This window comes from Apium graveolens, unplaced genomic scaffold (genome assembly GCF_009905375.1).
Source record: "Apium graveolens cultivar Ventura unplaced genomic scaffold, ASM990537v1 ctg8747, whole genome shotgun sequence".
In the NCBI taxonomy this organism is placed as follows: Eukaryota; Viridiplantae; Streptophyta; class Magnoliopsida; order Apiales; family Apiaceae; genus Apium; species Apium graveolens.
Genome location: NW_027421438.1, coordinates 56,502 through 76,699, shown reverse-complemented (window position 1 = coordinate 76,699; position 20,198 = coordinate 56,502). Strand labels below are relative to the sequence as shown.

Sequence of the window (20,198 nt, the reverse complement as noted above, 5' to 3'; positions counted from 1 at the left end):
CTTTCCAAACACTTGTTTAACTTAGCATACCAGGCCCGTGGAGCCTGTCGAAGTCCATACAACGCTTTCAGTAACTTGTACACCATCTGTTCTTTTCCCGTTTGCACAAAACCCTCTGGATGCATAACATATACATCTTCTTGTAGATCACCATTCAAAAAGGCTGACTTCACATCAAGATGATGTACTTCCCAGCAGTTTTTTGCTGCTAATGCCAACAATAAACGCATAGTTTCAAGACGGGTTACTGGCGCAAATACCTCCTCAAAGTCAACTCCCTATTTCTGCACATATCCTTTTGCGACAAGCCTCGCTTTATGTTTCACCACGTCTCCTTCCGTATTTTTCTTTAATTTGTAGACCCATTTTAAACCTATTGGTTTCTGGCCAGTGGGAAGCTCGACTAACCGCCATGTATTGTTTCTTTCAATAGCTTCTATTCCGGTTCGCATAGCGTCATTCCAAGCCTGTTCTTTTGTGGCCTGAGTGTATGTAACTGGCTCCTCGACCCCCAAGAATAACAATTGCTCATCCTCTACCTCTATATCTTCTGTCGTGCCATAAATTGAAGACAACATTCTGAAACGTTTTGGTGTGCTGCTTGCACCTGATGTCTGAGAACTACTGCTACATGTCGATATTGGTGTGCTGCTTGCACCTGATGTCTGATAACTACTGCTACCTGTCGATATTGATCCACCTGATGGGAGTGACTCACTCGACTGGACTGATATAGTCTGGGTAACTGGTGTTGCAGGTTCTTCAACCTCCTCTGTGTCAGCTTCACTAGAACTTTGTTCATGGGGCGTGTCGATAGTAGGCTTCATTTGTTTTGCCCACGATGTTCCAAGCCCACGATTTTGACTCTACGAACTTTACATCTCTGCTCACAGACACCTTCTTTTTGTCTGGGTCATACAGACGATGGGCTTTTATGTCGGGTTCCCGTCCAAGGTACACAACATATTGACTGCGATCATCCAATTTTGAGTATGCACCGATGGTACCTTCATATACACACAACAACCAAACACTCTGAGATGAGAGATATCAGGTTTACGCCCTGTCCAAGCTTCATAGGGTCTGTGGCTTGACAAGGCTCGTGTAGGCAATCTGTTTAGCACATATATTGGGTGCCTTACAGCTTCCCCGCAGAATTCTGACGGTACGCCCTTCTCCTTTAAAAAACTTAGTGTCATGGCTACAACTGTTCTATTTCTTCGTTCCACCACACCATTCTGTTGTGGAGAATAAGGAGCAGTATATTGCCTAAAAATTCCAGCATCTTCACAGAATTTTTTAAATTCCAGGGAACAGAACTCAACACCTCTATCAGTACGATGAGTTTTAATTTTCTTGTCTGACTCATTTTCAGCCAGTGCTTTAAATTTTTTAAAACCTTCAAAAGCTTCATCTTTTGTTGACATAAAGAAGACCCACATCATACGACTAAAATCATCAACTAAAAGTAAGAAGTACCTCTCTCCAGATGGGGTTGGTGGAGAGATTGGTCCGCATAAGTCACCGTGGACCAGCTCTAACCCTTTGCTAGATGCATAGCTTGACTGAGAGGGAAACGGAGTCCGTGTTTGCTTTGCCATGAGACATCCCTTGCATACTTCAGTAGGTTGAAGCAATCTGGGTAAACCTACAACCATATCATTTTCCTTCATGATGGACATTGCGTTAAAATTGACATGGCCTAGGCGACAGTGCTATAGCCATGAGTCTTCTTCCATCTTTGTATTCTGTGTAAATAAACAGACACCTGATGACTCTTCCAGCATAATTTTATACAGCCAATTCACAAACCTCTTAACTTTCATCAACGCCCTCCCATCTTTCTCATAAACCCACAATAGATCACCAAGCATTACCACCTTGTTACCTTCTTCCGACATCTGTCCAAGAATTATAATATTGTTGCAGAGGCATGAAATATAGAATACATTAGCAAATATTCTTTCTTCTCCATTTTTACACTTAAAAGTGATTGACCCTTTCCCTTTTATATTCACGGTTGACCCATCTCCAAACTTTACCTCACCTGTTATTCCTTCATCCATCGTCGAGAATTTTGTTTTATCCCCGGTCATATGATTTCTAGCTCCATTGTCCAAGTACCATACTTGTGATGTTCTCTTCGCTATTGGGTTTTTTTCCAATCTCGGGATTACTTTCTCCTCGTTCAGCAACACCATTTGTGTCTTAGTTTCATCTAGCTCAGACAACAATAATGCAGGCTCGTCATCTTTAATTTCCACCAGATTTGCTTCAGACTTTTGATTTCTTTCTCAACGAGGCCTCCTGCAATCTACAGCATAATGCCCCGACATATTACAATTGAAACACCTCACAGTGCTTTTGTCTCGGCTCGTGCCTTTGAAACCACGACCACCTCGCCAATTGTTAGTCCCATCTGTGTTGCCTGTACGCTTCAGCCAGTCCTCCCGTGTGAGTAAAAGTTTAGTGTCATTTTTCTCACGCCTGGACCACTCCTCCTCTGTCAAAAGTAACTTACTCCCTGTTGTCTCATTCTGCCCTTTCAATCTTTCCTCATGAGATTGAAGTGAACCAACGGTCTCTTCAACTGTCATTTTCTCTAAATCTCCAAACTGCTCGATTATTGAAGCTATTTGGAGAAATTTGGACGGAACCGCTCGAAGCAATTTCTTAACAACATATGATTCGTGTATTTCCTCTCCTAAAGCTCGAATGGTAGACACCAGACCATTAAGCTTCATATAAAAGTCATCAAGTTGCTCACCATCATTCATCCGTAAAGTCTCGAACTCCGCCTTAAATGTCTGCACTCTGGCCTTCTTTACACGATCAGCTCCCTGGCACATGACTTTAATGGCTTCCCACCCCTCTTTGGCTGTTTTCTTTTCAGCGATGGATAATAACATGTCTTCAGGTATGCCCTAATAAATCATGGCCAAGGCAATCTTGTCACTCTTCTCATCTTTGGGGTCAGGCGCTTCTATCGCAGTCCAAACTCCCTGGGCCTGCATAAACACCCTCATTTTTAAATCCCACGCCGTGTAATTTCCCTTGGCCAACATTGGGTAAGTTAGCCCGAACGATCCACCTTTGTTATTCCCGTTATCCATCTTACAGTGCTGTCTCGAGAGTACTCTGAATATATGAGCTCTGATACCAAATGAAGAATCAGGACTATATATTTGAACTCTTTAACACAAATAGATATATCTGAAGAGTTCAATATGATACTCAGCTTCTTATTCAGAACTAGAGATTACAAGAAGTACTTAAACAGAAACAAGAGTTACTGGTTCCTACAAAATAGCGACTACATTCCTACTCTTCATCTACTACTCCACGATCCTATAAAACAGGAAACAAACACCTAACTAAGCCTTAACTGCAGTCCTGACTTAACAGCTGATTTATTTAAAATACAAACTTCAAAAATAAAAACCAAATTTAATTAAAACCAACAAAAATCGCAATAGTATTTCTATTATTGATCAAGGTGAAAACGATGATGTACATATCGATCAAAATTGCTTACTTGTGAAATAAATTAAGTCATGTTATTGGAATTCCAACTAGTCATGGATCAGACATGGGGTAAATTATATTAACTAATATTAACAAACTCGTTATTTTAGTTTGTAGATTGAATTTGATAACTTTTGTTTACCATCAATAATAAGATAGGGAAGCAAACTTAAACTATAGTGAGGCTAGTATTATATCCCCTAGTTTTATTTTGATAGATAGAGTTGCACAGATTTTATCCATTGCAAGTTTACTTCTGGAAAACTTCTGGCAAGGCAGCTGATAGATAAAGAAAGTATAATTATTGATTATAATTTTGAATTTGATTTGAATAACCTCTAGCACAGAGGATTGTAAAGAAATCTTCTCTTAATTGAATTTAGTCAGCATGATTTTTTTCTCCATCTTATTATGTTAATACTTTATCCATCATATTATCAGATAGCACTGAACTTGTACAACTATCTCTTGATTTCCATTTTTCATGGGAAAGGCATTCTTCATATGGAAATAAAGATACTATGAAATATCTCTGGCGCAGTCTCTGAATTGAATTTTTTCAGTAAAATATGATCTTCCAAAAGGGATAGAAACTTGAGCAGTGGCAAGCAACAAGTTCCTAAAGGGCAACAACTGATTAGTACATGCAAATCTCTGTGTCTTGAACAGCAGAATAGCGTCCTGATACATAAAATGTTAAAAACTCTGCTATACAAACAGAATTTGTGCAGGGAACGGCTGAAAAAAAACTTACACAATAAATGTTATGAAATGTAATATGTTTCTATTTATGTTTTAGAAGGCCTCCACATCCGGAAGGTCTAAAGCTGCCTCTGCTTCCTCAATGTCAAACTTGATTATCAAGTTGCCTTTTCTAGTAGGTTCCTTAGAGAAAGGCATTCCTTCTCCTTTAATAACTTCTTCATAGGGTGGACTGACACCGGAACCAAACGCTAGCATTAAACTACGGCCGTCAAGGGTATCAAGATGTGCAATGTAACCTGCCGATGCTTCTGTCAAAGAGATCTTTTGAGTGGCAATGAGATCTTGTCCAACCCTCTTGAAGACGCTATGAGGCTTTTCATCAATTATGAAAACAAGATCGGAGGGTATAACACCAGGTTTTTGGTCCCCTTTCTCTGAAAAAGTAATTTTTGTCCCCTTCTTCCAACCGGGCTTGATCTCAATCATAAGGATCTCCTCCTTTCTGGCTGGTCTCCTGCATAATGAAAATCATGAAAGACAAGGCAATTAAATGTGTCCATCACTACTAATATGCAGATTCCAGTTATACAGGGCAACTGAGAACAGTCATTTTAGCATAAAGAGAAAAGAAATGGCAGTTGCCAGAATCTAGGAGGGAGGGGAATAGAGTTGCTTTGTTCTTCGTAAGGAAAGATTCAGTGTAATTTTTTTTCTTGACAACACTTGATTTAATAATATGATTTATTATTAAGTTCAGAAATCTTCTTTATTTAATACATTTTAAGTGTCTAGGTATGCCTATAATTTACTTTCAATTTATAGGTCATGTAATTCGTAGGATAACCACTATACATTTAAAATTAAGACTGTACCTGTTGTATTAATTGTGATTGATATTCTATGTTAGCATCATTGCTACAGTCTAACTTATAATATTAGCTTACTTGAGATTACTGAGGATCATCCAACTCTTGCACTCTCGAATATGATTTTAGTTGAAGAAGATTACTACCCTTCTCTGCAGAGCTATCAAACAGAGTTTATGAGGTTGAACTCCTAGCTACATATTCCCAGAAACATGAATGCAAGTGCAAGAAGCTTTCTTGCCAACACCCAATCTGAGTTTCCCCAGACCTAATGGTTCCCCAAAGAATCCAGGCCCGGCAAAAGGAAACAAAAAACCACATGAAAAGGGCGTCTTTATCAAAGGTCAGGGGAGTTATAAGCTAAAGGGCACAAATTAATCCGTAGCTAACTTGAAATCAAATGGACTTATGTCTCAAAAACCTATTCAGATCATAGATAAAAATGGTCAGCCATCTAATGCTCTGGACAAAATAGTGAAGATGTCTGAGAATGGTTTGCTTATGGCAAAACTTGCCTAGGAGCTCCTGAATAACCTGGACACCTGGTTTCAGTTATCCAAGAAGGGGATTGCAGCAGGAAAATAACTTGACCAATCGTAGAAGGAGTAAATTTGGCCGGGCTGACAAAAGAGCAAGCTATGGAAAGATCAAGCATACATGGTGTATGATACCAAATTGACAGAGGGTTTTTTTATGTTGAAGAGGTGGTCCTACAATTGGCATTGCTAGAGGAGATATGCCTTAAATCAGGGAGAATAGTCTGTAGCTTTTGGATTAATTACTCAAATATTAGGTGGTTGTTTTTTCATTAGTTTCAAGCGTCTTCTAAGTAATCAAGTTCTATGTCTCACAACGATTCCCCTATACATACACAGTTCACATTTAAATTCACAGTGCCAAGTGTAATGCAGGCAACTCCGCTGAAACATAGCAAGTAAATATGCTACAAGTATCAGGAATAAGGTACATATTTACGGCTAGACTCCACTAGACACTGCTATCCCGACAGGAACAACTCAAATATCCGAGTACATGTTCTCAAATTAAACAGGGGGAGCAATTGATGAAAGGAAGTCAAATTTAATAACTAAGAAGCTAAAACAGAAAACAAATTTAAAAGAATCAACAACTCGTAAGTTCAATGATGATTCCATAAATAAAAGATTTAAACATAATAATATTAACTGCCGGTAAATTAGCAAACGCTCTAAACAATGCAAGTCAATCAGTGGATGAAGAGATATTTAACACCATAAAAATTAAACATCCAGATCATACAAAAGGTACATACTTTAACGGACTAATAAGCTTACCCGGTACCATCATCAGCGACATTCCTTGATATCTTCATCTTCTTAGTAGTTCCAAAGTACAAATCCTCAAGACTACAAGGCAATGTCCTCTCTATCGCTGCCTCTTTTTGCTTTGGCAGACTCCCAGAGAAATCACCCATGTCGTCCTCCATTCCTCCAAACGACCATGAAGATCCAAAGAACTCTTGGAAGACACCATAAGTACTACGACCACTAGACGAGTATATATTAGGCCTATCAGAACTAGCACCTCGTGGTGGCACCTGACCTTTTGAACCTATACCATAAGGACTCCAACGATTAAACCTGTACATATTAGGCCAATCTAAACCAACACTTTGTGCTGGCACCTGACTTTTTAACCCTATACCATAAGGACTACGACGATTAGACCTGTACATATTAGGCTCATCGGAACCAACACCTCGTGGTGGCACCTGACCTTTTAATCCTATACCATAAGAACTACGATGATTAGACCTGTACTTATCAGAACCATCACCTAGAGATGGTACCTGAGCTATTAACCCTTCCTCATCACCATTAAGTTCAAGGTCATAAACAGCTCTCTTCTGGGGATCACTCAAAACCTGGGAAAAATAACATTATACATACACAATGGTCAAGATTAAATCACTATTCACTAAATAGTAAATAAAACAATTGGGTATGAAAAAGATGTGAACTTGCATATATATATATATATATATATATATATATCATGAGCACACATATATCATAAGGCATTAATCAATAAGCTTAAAATCAAACGTGGGTTTTGAAAAAAACACACGTGCACTAAAAATCAATAATAAATTGAACCGATATGTGCACACCCGATTAAATTACACAAGTGTCAAGATTAAAACGAGAAGTAAGTAAAAAGATTGGAGTTTGCAATTTTGCATACATACGTCAAAAGCATCAGAAAGAATTTTGAATTTAGAGTCATCAAACTCCATCAAACCAAGCTTAAGATAAGCCTTTTTAAGATCATCATCGTTAGCGCTTCGATCGATTTGAAGAATTTTGTAGTAATCCACACCCATGTTTGAATGAATGAATAGCTTGTGTTGCACGTATATGATCACCCACCGTTGCGAGTATATAATTTTTTGTCATGATATGGGCTTTTAGATATTTCATGGCCCATTGGAAGGTAATTTTTTTATTTTTAAATTACAAATCATTTAAATTTTTAATACTGATTCAAGATAACCACGAATGCTAATCGTGACCTAGGCTCTGTTTGAGAGTGCTCTTCAAAACTGTTGTGCTGTGAGAAAAAATGCTGTCAGGAAAATTAGATGACTGTTTGGTAATTATTTTTAATTTATACATATTATGAGATATAATATATAAAAATAATATTTTTGAGAATGTTTGATGGTAAAACTGATAGCTACTTCCTGCAAAAGCTGAAAGCAGCTTTTTTCAAAAGCATGGTGACATATTTTTGCTAATAGCAGCTTTTAGACCAAAAGTGCTTTTCCAGACAACAGCTTTTAGAATTTACCAAACACCTTTTTGACAGTTTTTTATTAAAAACTGTAACTGTCTGCAACAGCAATACCAAACAGAGACTAGAATAAAATAGGTATGGGACTATAATTAGATGCTTATAAACTGGATATATGAAGGTTAAAAATCATCACTTAAATACACTTATCGTACATAATAATTTTTTTGTGAGATTAATATAATAATTTATAGCACTATATAAATACGAAGATAATATTGACTCCGTCAGGTTTAAGTCTACGTTGTAGTTTTCTTTGCTGATCTCATTAGTTTCAAATAATTCTTAATATTTTTTTTTTCATTAAAAACTGATGAATAGATTGTCTTGATTTTAGTTTTATGTTAATAATATATTTATTGTCTTGATAATTTTCGCAATTCCTTGTTGAATAGCAAATCACTGAGAAACTTTTAACTATGTGATTATGTCCAAGTGTAATTTTGAGAAACAATAGGGTGTTTTTTGTAGAATCTATCTTAGTTTTTTTGAGAAACAATAGGTGTTTTTAGTATGTTTGTATGACTATTTCATAGAATTAGTCTTTATAGATAAAACTGACTCATAATCTGTACAGGTCTATGTTAAATTGAGGAAGGAAGTGTGGTGCTCTGCATTATGGGATGCTTTTGTAGTTGTTTTCGAGTCCCGAACGAAGAGGAAAATGATGAGGTGGCTGTTTTGAATAACCAGACTGAGGGGGATGTTTGGAATAAACAAAATTCTGCGCCTTTCAGCCACTTGACACAATTTTTTAACACCAGGGTGAGTTTGCTAAATCGTTCACTTTCGATGAAGTTTTTTGTGTTTTGATCAGAGCAGTTTGCCTAATGTCTGGCATTGGAATTGTTTAGTTGTTTGATTGAGGGGTTGGATGAGTATTATTTAAATTTTGATTTATTTAATTCTGAGAAGTAATCTGGCATTGACATTTAAGTGATTTTTTTACAGTATGGAGTTGTATCCAGTAATTCTGGATCGCGAACTAGCCCTGCATCTTCCCAAGGGGCATATATTGCCACTACAGGAGTTTGCACTAACATGCCTCAAAATGCATTTATAGAAAATAGTTCGAGCTCTGGAAATCTTGAATTGCAAGGTTATGTTGCTGTCAGGAGAAGTGGCGCAGGCTTGGGTCCTTTGCAATTGGAGCATGGGCCACCTGTAGGACACAATGTGCAAGTGAAGGGGACATATATCGCAGCTACTGCAGTTGGCACTAATACGCCACAAGGTACATTATTACAAAATAGTTCAAGCTCCAGAAATCGTGAATTGCAGGGGCATGTTGCTGTCCCAGAAAATGGCAAAGGTTTGAGTCCTTTGCAATCGGAGCATGGGCTAACGGAGGGAAACAATGTGCAACTCAATTGCAGTGGTAAAAGCAAAGATAAAGTGGACCTGTGTAGTGAAGGCAAAGATAAAGCAGGCGAATTTTCAAAGAACAATATAACTAAAGCGGGTTATTCTACATCCCCTGCAAAAGTATTAACTGAAATAGTCAAGACTAATCATAAAGACTACTTTTGTTTAACGAGAGACGAAGTTGAATGCCCTACATGCCTTGAAGGTACTTCTATTTTTTCTGTTAACCGAATTGACATATATAGTATGTAAACTGTAGTATGGTTTTTATTTTAATTCTATATGAAAACATCACTTGCTAAAGCTCTGCCCTAATTGATTACAGAATATACTGATGAAAATCCCAAGATAACTTCGAAATGCAACCACAATTTTCACCTCGGTTGTATCTATGAGTGGATGGAAAGGAGTACTACATGTCCAATATGCTCAGAGGTAGGATATCTCGTCTTTATATTGCTTTGAATTAAGTCTTTCTATTAAGTCTCTGGCTACCTTTCTGTTTAAGCTGTGCCTGCACATTAAGCTGTGTTCATGTAGGGAAATGACTAAAAGTTTGATCTATCATTGATAACTCGGAGAGTATTATCTGTGTCAATTGGGACTAAGAAAGTTGCATAAGATGCTAAGCTACACTTTATAACAAACTTCCTTGGTACTTATTTAGGGGATAATATTAGTAGTATTGTATACATATAGAAGTAACTTGCAAGGCCTCACAGTTGTATTCTGAATGTATCCATATAGTTTCAAGTTTAGGCTACAGAACTCTAGTCCTCCAGTGTAAATAAGCCTTTAATACTTCTAGGAATTGGCCACAGTGCACCACAATAAAAACTGTCAAAGTATCACTTCTCATCACGAATGACTGAGTGAAGCTAAAAAGAGTTGTTAGGGCGGTAGACATTCAAAGTAATCATTCTTATCTTTACTAACCATTGATTAAGAAGCAGTATTGTTATTATGATAAAATTTCTCTCTTAATCTATAGGACTAGTTTTCCGGTCATAGATATTGTTTCTGGCACTGCAAGTTGTTAGATTTTGGCTTCAACGGAGTGATAATCACAGGTTAAAAGTATTTAGGTAGCTGCAGAATGCTGAATCTTTGTATTTGATTTGCTGAACTGACATTTGCTTCAAAACCAAATTTTGTGCTTTCTTTGACACACCTTTGCATTTCTTTTTTCAGGAAATGGAATTTTCTGAAAACATATAGTACGGCATGATCACATCAGAGTTTTGGATGTACGATATGTATAAAATTTCATTACTCGACTGCCAATTATATATATTAATTCGACATATATAATCTAGTAGGCTGATTTGATCAGTTTTAAATACGTGTGTATTAAGAATATGCAGCATTTTGGCCAATTCAGCCAAAACTAAAAGGTAAAAAGTGAGGATATGATGTTTTTGTGTTCAACCTCTAATAAGCATGTATATAAACTTTCCTTATGATCAATTAATTAAAAAATAGGGAATTTACCAAAAATACCACTTTTAGCAAAATATTTGTAAAAATACGGACGCGGATTATATACGAGGTTGCATATGATTTTGCAACGGTTACATATGAGGTTGCATATGAGGTTAATCCATATTTTTACAAATATTTTCTGCTAACTTGTGTATTTATGAAAAAATCACTAGAAATATAATATACTGCATGATCGGCCTCCTACCGATTACTCCGATTAATCGGCCGAGTAATCGCTGATCGGCCTCCTACCGACCTGATTTTGCATAATCGCCGGATAAAACGTTTTTTCGAGAAAAACAGTCAAAATCGGAGAAAATCGGGTCAAAGTTGAAGAAATCGGGTTATGAAGAAACTTAAATGGTTGCAGAGTAGTTGGTTATCCAGCAGAAGAACATGACACGCATTACGAGAAGCTTATAGATCTATCAGCTTGCCGGAGAAAATGGGAGAGAGGCGGCGGCGGTTGAGGTGGGTGGTCGGTTGCAAATAAGGAGATAAAAAATAACAGAGGTTATTTCGCAAATTTTGTAGCTATATCATCTAAAACATCTTCGAACTTCGATGTCCGCTTTATTCCAAAGTTTACGTGCGATTGTCCTCAAAATAAGTCCATTTCGTCCTTAATGCGACATTGTCGCTCGTAAGCATATATATTATTTTAAGATTTTGGGCCCATCCATTTTCGGGTGTTCCGTGCCGCGACTCATCTAACGCTCTTTAGCACCCCTTCTGATGGACAGCTTGGTTCGTTGACATCTTTATATACATAATTTATTTTATTTACTAATTGTTCAAAAATACATGATAATATTTACCTTTTCCTATTTCTAATAATATCTTTGTAGAATTAGTCGAGTTGCATGCATCAGACCGGTACGTCTAATTAAAAGAAATTAAAAATGTGCTTGTAAAAGTAATAGTTTAAATATCATATAGCTTACCAGTACAACTAAGACCAAGTTACGATATAAAGTTTAGCTATCATTTTACGATTAACTGTATAAAATTTTAACTGATATAATTTATATAAATGTAGAAAGTTCATCTTAATTGATATTGGAAAAGAGATTGGATATAATTCTATATCTTTCAATTTTCATATTTCAATGTCACTAACATAAATAAAGAAAAAGAGATTTTCATTATATCTTAACTATTTTCGTATCGACCATATTTATGTATCTGTTTTGATTTGCAACGCTTGTTATTTGCTAAATAAATTTAATATTATCAATCAGTACAAATCAAAAGTATAAAACTCTTTCACAGATTAGTTCATGTAGTAACAATTAATTTACTTCCATATCTCATCTATTTTGTTATAAAAAAATGTCTACATGTTTAAATAATAGACAACATTAAATTCTGATTAGAATTTTTATAAGTTTACATCTTATAGTTACGATCCATTTCAACCTTATTGCAACATAAAACGGAAAATGATGAATTTGTACATGAAAAGTTGATGACAACTATCATCGTGTATGCATATTTGTATTGTGAATTTAATGCAAATTTTTGTGATCGGTATAATAAATATTTTACTCATTAATATTCACGCATAACAAACATAAAATATATACTTTTTTATGTGAATATGTGAATTGAAAAGTATGGCACTTTTTTATTTAAAAAATTTTTGATGAAAAAAGAAATATGTGATTTAATCACTTAAAAATATTCGAGTTCATTGAAAATTAGTACACACGAGCGGTATTTCATTTTCAGGTAATGTTGGAGTGCAAGCACATGTTTCCATCACGTTTTGCACTTGCAAGCCCATAATAGGAATGGGCTAATGGTGTACTTTCTTGCAAGCCCAAATCTATATATTATAAATTGCTGGATAACCCTTTCCTAAGGTTTGGTATCCATATTTTGGTTCGGATATAATTTTTTTAATATGACCCAGTGGACTATCCATTTTTAGGTTTGGTATCCATATTAGGTTTATAAAAGATCCATATATTTATTATGACCCATTTTAATTATAGAAACTTTGCAATACAATTTTAAATATGAATTATGTTATTTTATGGTAAGTTTTTAATATAAATTTGAACTAAACTTTAAATTTTGACAGATCTATTTATAGAAATAATTTCATAAAATATATAAAATAAAAATAACTTATGTAACGAAAGTAGTTCTTAAATAAATTTATCATAATATGCAGATGCAATACACTTATTATATAGATAACTTAATCTTTCAGAATTATATTATTCAATTTTAATTATAAATTTATTTATTTATTTTATTAAATAATTTTTGAAATACCCGTGTGCAAAGCACGGGCTATAAACTAGTTAAAATGAAGAGATGAGATCATAAGATGCGAAAACAAATTATTTCATATCTAATTAATTATTGTAAATAAAAAATCATTGTTTTACATTTTATTAAATTAAAAAAATTTACATACAAAAAAATAAATTGTGAAATTTGATCTGATATATATGAATATATAAATTATTTATATATGTAAAAATTAAAATGATGGGTATTTGTAAAATGTTGAAAATATGGATTAAATGGTTCTTACAAATTATATATAATTATTAGAAGATTACAAGTATATATTACAAGTGAGCACACCGGTAGAAGAAGAGGTTGTGGTAAAAGGTGAACTTTACGTGCCGCTAAAAATAAGTATGTTTGTATTAACATGAATCAGCATGTGGTGATTATACTGAATAGTTTATATTTGTTAAAAAAGTGGAGTATTGGATTTATATAACATAAACGGGGTGATTTCTTTAAAAAAACTGTTGATTATATTAATAACGTAAATCTTTCTCAATACAATTATGGATTTAAATAGGAATAAAACTCATATCAAATATATGATCTGAGTATGTATATGATTCCCTAGCAAGGTTATGAGAGACCATATTTGCAGATCGTTTTACAATAAACAAAGAAACTTTGTTGAGTCATTTCATGAGCCAACGACAATCATTGATAACCTAAAAAAAATGTGACTTCATAGGTGTTAGACTCTTGATTGCCTGCACCACAACTAGCTAGACAGTCAAATTTCACAATGATACGCTCACCTTGAGTACTATCACCTTATCTTAAAACTTTTTTGACTGTCATTGCCTCTGCAAGAACCGGAGAGGCCAAATGTGGGCGGAATAGAGCTTTGGCTTCAATGAGGAGACCATCAGAATCACGAGTGACTAGACCAAGCTAACTCCTCCACGATCTTCAAAAACCGTTGTATCAACTGATATCGTAACTTTATGTGTTAAAGGTTTAAACCAGTTCGTTGTTCCATCCCGCTCAACTTGTGGTTAGAGAGGAGCTTTATAGAATCTACCTTGGGATTTCTGTCATTGTGTAAGATACTTCCTTGTTGAAGCAAGAAATTTTTTAACCATTGTTGATCGTTTGTGTTGTTGATCGTTTGTTACAAACCTTGTCATTACGCGACCTTCAAATACTCCAGCGTAAATTAACAGTTTCGGCAGTAGTTCCAACCATGTCATAAAATTCACCTCTGCATCCCACTGAAACTGGGAAATTAAGAGAAAATAACATTGTGTTACAAACGAGCATGTTACGAGATAATGGATAATTGTCTCAATTTGGATATTGTACACCGGAAAAAGCACTTGAATCGGGACATGCTTCATTTGTAGTTGTGTCAATGTTAGCAAGCATTCTGAAAGGGCACACCAGACCAAATTTAAACACTTGGTAGGTGCTTTGATACGCCATACACTACTAGAAATAGTGCCTACGACATCACCCCTTTAACATCGGTTAGAAATGTCATCGATGTTAAAAGCAGTTTTACCATCGGTCGCTTCAAAACTGATGTTAAAGATGTTGTAAGATATCGGTCTCATAACCAACCGATGTCTATAATCGTTTTAAAAAAAAAGGCCCGCTTCTTTCTTTCACTCGTTAATACACCAAAAAATTCCCCCTTAACCAATAATATTATTCTCCGTTTCCCCCCTTAACCAAAATCGTTTCCCCCCTCTCTCATTCTCTCTTTTCTCTCTCTCTCTCTCATTCTCTCTTCTCTCTCTCTCCCATTCTCTCTTCTCTCTTCTCTCTCACTGACTCGTCTCTCATTCTCTCTCTCAGTCTCTCTTCTCTCTCATCTCTCACTGTCTCTTTTCTCAAACAACTATATTTGGGAAATTAGCTTGTCATCGTCCATCTGCAAGAATGTTGCTACTAAATCATTTTTAATGTATCCTATAAACAGTTAAGCTGACAGTTCGGTGGTGTTTAAGATTTAATATTTAGGAAATTATCTATAAATAAGAAACTAGCTAAAGCAAGTAATCATGTATTCGTATGCGGTCAGTGACTAATACCAGACTTATCTTCTAAATATATGTCCGACATTTGTGAAGTAAATAATTTGTAATATATTCTTATACTTGTCATTTATCAGCATTCGCTTCATGTCTATACTTTGTTGATTATAAAGACAAGCTCAAGAGGGAGTTGTACGTGATGCTACCAATTTTGCTTCAGCTGATACTATTTATGGTTCAGCAACATATCCATCCGGGGAGAATTGCTTGAGAAATGCGGCTTTAGTGAGCTAGATAGGTTAGGAATGTGATTGTAAGTAGATAGTTTTTTATGTTGATGTAGATGTAGATATAGAAGTATGTTCTGATATAAAAGTTTTTTGGTATATATTTGTTCTCGTTTAAGATTGTTTTTTATTGAAATAGCTTTTATTTTAATTAAAGAGTACGATGTATCTTGGATAGATATAACATCATTTAATTATTAACCAACTGATGTAAATAGGAAATTTCATATCACTAACCTAAGTGAAATCGATGTGATATGTCATATTTAACATCGCTAACCTAATTGAAATTGATGTGATATGCCATTTTTAATATCGGTTCTATGTAACAACCGATGTACTATACAAAGTAAGACATCATTTTTTTTAGAATCTGATGTCTATCAGTTTAATGTTCTTCCTTGTTATATGTTTATAGTGCTTCTTAACCTCCTATTTACCATTTTTCACAATCTAGTTTTAACATGTTATTATAAAAAGGCTAATTATACATCAGTTTGCTAAGAAAACCGATGTTTATGTACATCTTTAACAGCGGCTAAAACCGATGTTAAAGACCCCTACCTTTCTCTACACATTCGAAGATATCGGTTTGAAAAAAAAAAAAAGACATCGGTTTATAACTGATGTCTAAGGGCATTTTTCAAGTAGTGATAGATCCTTCCAAATACCATTTGCTTAATCTGAACTCCATTCCCCTTTCTGAGATTATGATAATAGGTAGGCACTCTTGACTGAATATTCGCCTGAATCCTCCAATTTCCAGAAAATGTTATCTTTCTCATTTGACCCTTGTAGAGAAGTTCTAACGATGCATTTCTGATCCCGCGTATTAAATATATCAGTAATAACCTTCATGTCTTACTCCTTTCTGTTCATACAAAATAAGGAACTCAATGTCGCGTTCTTAAAGGCCTGTGAAGTTGAAGTTATGTATGGATTGTCATATGCCATTAACCAAGGTGGTCCTAGAATTTTAATGATTTCTCCACTTCTTATTCTTCATCGCACACCAATCTAGAAACATCAATTTTACTTCAACTATACTGCTCCAAATGAAACTCAAGTTGTATCCCAAAAGTTGTATCCCAGTGTCGAGTTTATGAAATCAGTACCAGTAAAGTAGCGTGCCTTGTAAAATCTTGAAACTAGACTATTTGGATTAATAATAAATTGCCAGTATTGCTTTCCTAGCATCGAAATATTATATTCTCTGAAATTTTTAAATCCAAGGCCAACAATTGATATATGCCTGGCCATTATATTTCAAGCCATCCAGCATAGTGTAGACTTGTTTGTCATTTGAGTCTTGGCCGTTTTCCACCAAAATTTGGTTAAACATTTCTCAATTTCTCTTGTAATATCTAGAGAAAGTAGAAATACAATCATTGCATAAACGGGCAACGACTGAGATACAAACTTCACCAATAGCACTATTCCAGACCTCGATATACTTCTACCATCCCAACTTTTTATACGATTCCTCAAATTTTTCTTCGAAAAATCCAAGATGGTTGTCTTATTACTACCAATAATATTAGCCAGTCCCAGGTAGCTACTGCGTTCATCAGCCTCCTACATTTGTAATATCTTACATATCATTTATCTGTTGTAGTCTATTACATTTGCACTAAAAGAGATAGAGGACTTGCCTTTGTTCACTTTTTGACCCGAAACATTCTCAAATGTCAAGCAGCTACAAAACCTTACTTGCCTCTGTTGTATCCATTTTGAAGTAAAAATAATTGTCATCGGTGAAATACATATGAAAAATAATAGGCTCCCTTCTACAGATTTTTATTCCATACAATCACTGATTAGCCTCGTATTTTCTTAGTAGTGCAGATAGTCCTTCAGCACAGATAATGAATAAGTAGGGAGACAGGGGATCTCCCTGACGTATGCCTTTGCTCGGATATATATAATCCACCCCGTACTCGCCATGGGTAATAAAGTAAGATGATGTAGTGACACATTTGAGAACCAGATAAACCCGTCATTGAGAGAATCCCATTTTACAAATTCCCATTCAATACGATCATATGCCTTACTCATGTTCAATTTCAGGGCTAAATATCTATCTTTTTTTATTTACTTTCTTTTTAAGTAGTCCATAATTTCATAGGAAATTATAATATTATCTGAGATCAATCTTCTTGGCATGAATGCACTTAACGTATCTGACACTACACTTCTCAACCGTTCTTTCATACGATTAGCCAAAACTTTAGTAATAATCTTTATCAAGACATTACACAGAGATATAGGTATGAAATCGCCAATTATAGTATGATCCATTTTTTTGAATATTAACACTATGTTCGTAGTATTCAAACCATGCATAAGTTATCCTATTTTGGAGAATTCTTGATTGAGTTTGAACACATCATCATCAACTATCAATAGTTTATATCTCATGATAATTTGTTAAAAAATGGTGTAATGAATAATATATATAAAAATCATGGTGAATATTCTCAATAATTTAAATTTAACGGTTATGAGCTTTCATTTTAACATTATTTTATTGCAACATAAAGATGGAGGTCTATATGAAAAAAGATGTCTACGTATAAATATATTTGTGGATATTTATAATTTGTTTCTAGAATCAATGATATGGGTTTCACGAAATTTACGCGTTAACATCGTATAGTCATGTATAGATAATTGTGAATGTATTTGTTTCTACAATCAATGATATGGGTTTCGAATATGTAATTATATGAAATGGTTCACTCGAATGTTTTAATATTTTATCTAATTAACAATTTAACATGTCGTCTAAACAACAAGAACTAATTATACATTATTATAAATATTTTTCAACATGAAAATAAAGAATGATAATAATCATTACATTTATAGTTTGATTTTTGTGATAATAATGGAATGCACAAAATTCATATATAATATGTTCATGTAATTTATATCTATATCAAACACTATTGTTATAAATGCATACATATATATTATTAATATTAAAAAATTGTGATATCGGAGCAAACTAGTCATGAGTTATCATTTTAAAACGAATAGTTATGATCCTTAAATTTCAAGAATCTAGACTCATCTTCAGCTTAAAACTAAATACATTTTTTTTTGGCAATGAGAAAGTTGCCAGGTTTCAAAATTGACCGAAAATGTGATGGTCCAAGCCCGGTTTTTTTCATAAATTGGTTAGACTCTGTTGTAATCACATTTCGTTAGCTTGTTTCTCAACATTTTTGAAGAAGTATATTTATAAATATATTTATTTTTGTATTTTCTAATAATTAAATTATAATTTTTGAAAATAAACTGAAACCAAATAGGCTATTTGAATTAAATTAAATTAAATTATGTCTCTAGCAGGCATAATTAAAGATGTCGATTTATCAAGTCACCTATATTTTGATCACTTTCGTCCCGGGCAAAATATAATGGATATGTAATTGATAAAATATGTTCTTTCAAAATGGTTTTTAAAATTGTTCTCAAATATTGATGTACAAGATACATACTCCTTTCATCCCTCTCATTTATTTACATTTGGATTGGACACGAAAGTTAAGAAAAATGATAAAATAGTGGAGAAAAGTTAAAAAAGTGAGTAAAATAGTATAACCGATTAATATTATATGTATAAAGTGGGTATGGTGGAGAAAAATAGTGGATTTAATTATTTTTTATATTATAAAATTTTAACTATTTTTAGTTTTTTTTTGAAATGTAAACAATTGGAAGGGATATTCCAAAAACAAAAGTGTAAACAAATAAGAATAACATGAGAAGTACTTGAAAATTTTCCTAATAATGTGCATAGATCACACGCGCATTAATATACATTCATCAATTAAAAATTGACAAATATTACAACAGTTTTGATAGCCAATTTTTGGATACGTACAACTACTCTTAATTGATCTGGTTACACGGTACCAAAACAAATAAAATGAGAGTATAGCGTGAAATTCAAATAGTAAGATAGTATAAGATAAATTAGACATTGTGTGGCTCATAATTAATATACATCAAAATAAATAATGGTCGGTGTCATATATTTTGTCCTTTTTTCATTTTTATTTAACGTTTTAATCTTTGAATATAATTCAATCAAATTAAATGAATTTTAACAACATTTTCAAAAAAAATTGTAATTTTAAAGTACTTAAATAACAAATTAATATAAATAAAAAACTACATAAGTTACTCATCTCTTGATATTTAATTTATTCTCATATCTCAAATAAATTATTAAAAAAAAAGTAGATAGCTAAATAAACAATATATAAATTAAGAACACCGACTAAGATTTTGATTTATTATTTACATTATATCGTAATGATCCACTTCAAGTTTATAATCTATTCCAACGTAAAAGGAGTGAATGATGAGTTGGGTTGTACATGAAAAGTAGATGACAGTCATCATATTTTTGAAATGATAGATTACACACAATGTTCATAACTAGGAGGCGAGCCGGTTGAATCAGAATTTTTTAGCATGAAAGATCACAGTTACATAATAAATGTGCGTATGTAATTTAATTAAGAAATTAGTAAATGAAATATGAATTGATAAATTAGAATTTGTTATGGTTAAAATTTGTTTTAGGGGTTTTTGATAATGGGCCTATTAAAATTACTTCTGCTAAGAGAACTAAATGTCTAGGGAACCGTTTTTTTAGTCTTTAGTCTTAGTAGGTAAGAAGTTATACGTGTAAGGGTCCAATTGGGTAAAAAAGTCTGACCTTTGATAATTGTGTTAAAGGCAATTGAAGGCATTAAAATTGTATCTGTAACTTCTTTCTACTTTACTCTTTTAACAAATTTGAATTATGCAACTCCCCTGTATTGTCCAAGTATGTCTTC

At 33.9% G+C, this 20,198-nt stretch overlaps 2 protein-coding genes and 1 long non-coding RNA gene across 3 annotated transcripts; 1 reads left to right on the top strand and 2 right to left on the bottom strand.

Moving 5' to 3' along the window:
• Positions 1–2,294: 2,294 nt before the first annotated feature.
• LOC141705288 (uncharacterized) lies at positions 2,295–2,909 on the bottom strand. The gene has a single exon (XM_074508309.1). It carries the CDS (start codon positions 2,907–2,909, stop codon positions 2,295–2,297), a length of 615 nt encoding a protein of 204 aa, XP_074364410.1.
• A 1,389-nt stretch (positions 2,910–4,298) lies between these two features.
• LOC141705287 (uncharacterized) lies at positions 4,299–7,458 on the bottom strand. Its single transcript, XM_074508308.1, has 3 exons — positions 7,324–7,458; positions 6,410–6,999; positions 4,299–4,744 (listed from the first exon to the last, which is right to left on the bottom strand). The coding sequence occupies exons 1-3, from the start codon at positions 7,456–7,458 to the stop codon at positions 4,321–4,323; spliced, it is 1,149 nt and encodes a 382-aa protein (XP_074364409.1). The 3' UTR covers positions 4,299–4,320.
• Positions 7,459–9,413: 1,955 nt separating this feature from the next.
• On the top strand, positions 9,414–10,652 carry LOC141705290 (uncharacterized). The gene is made up of 3 exons (XR_012568286.1): positions 9,414–9,498; positions 9,619–9,728; positions 10,485–10,652. It is a non-coding gene; the product is annotated as an uncharacterized LOC141705290 (long non-coding RNA).
• Positions 10,653–20,198: the final 9,546 nt, after the last annotated feature.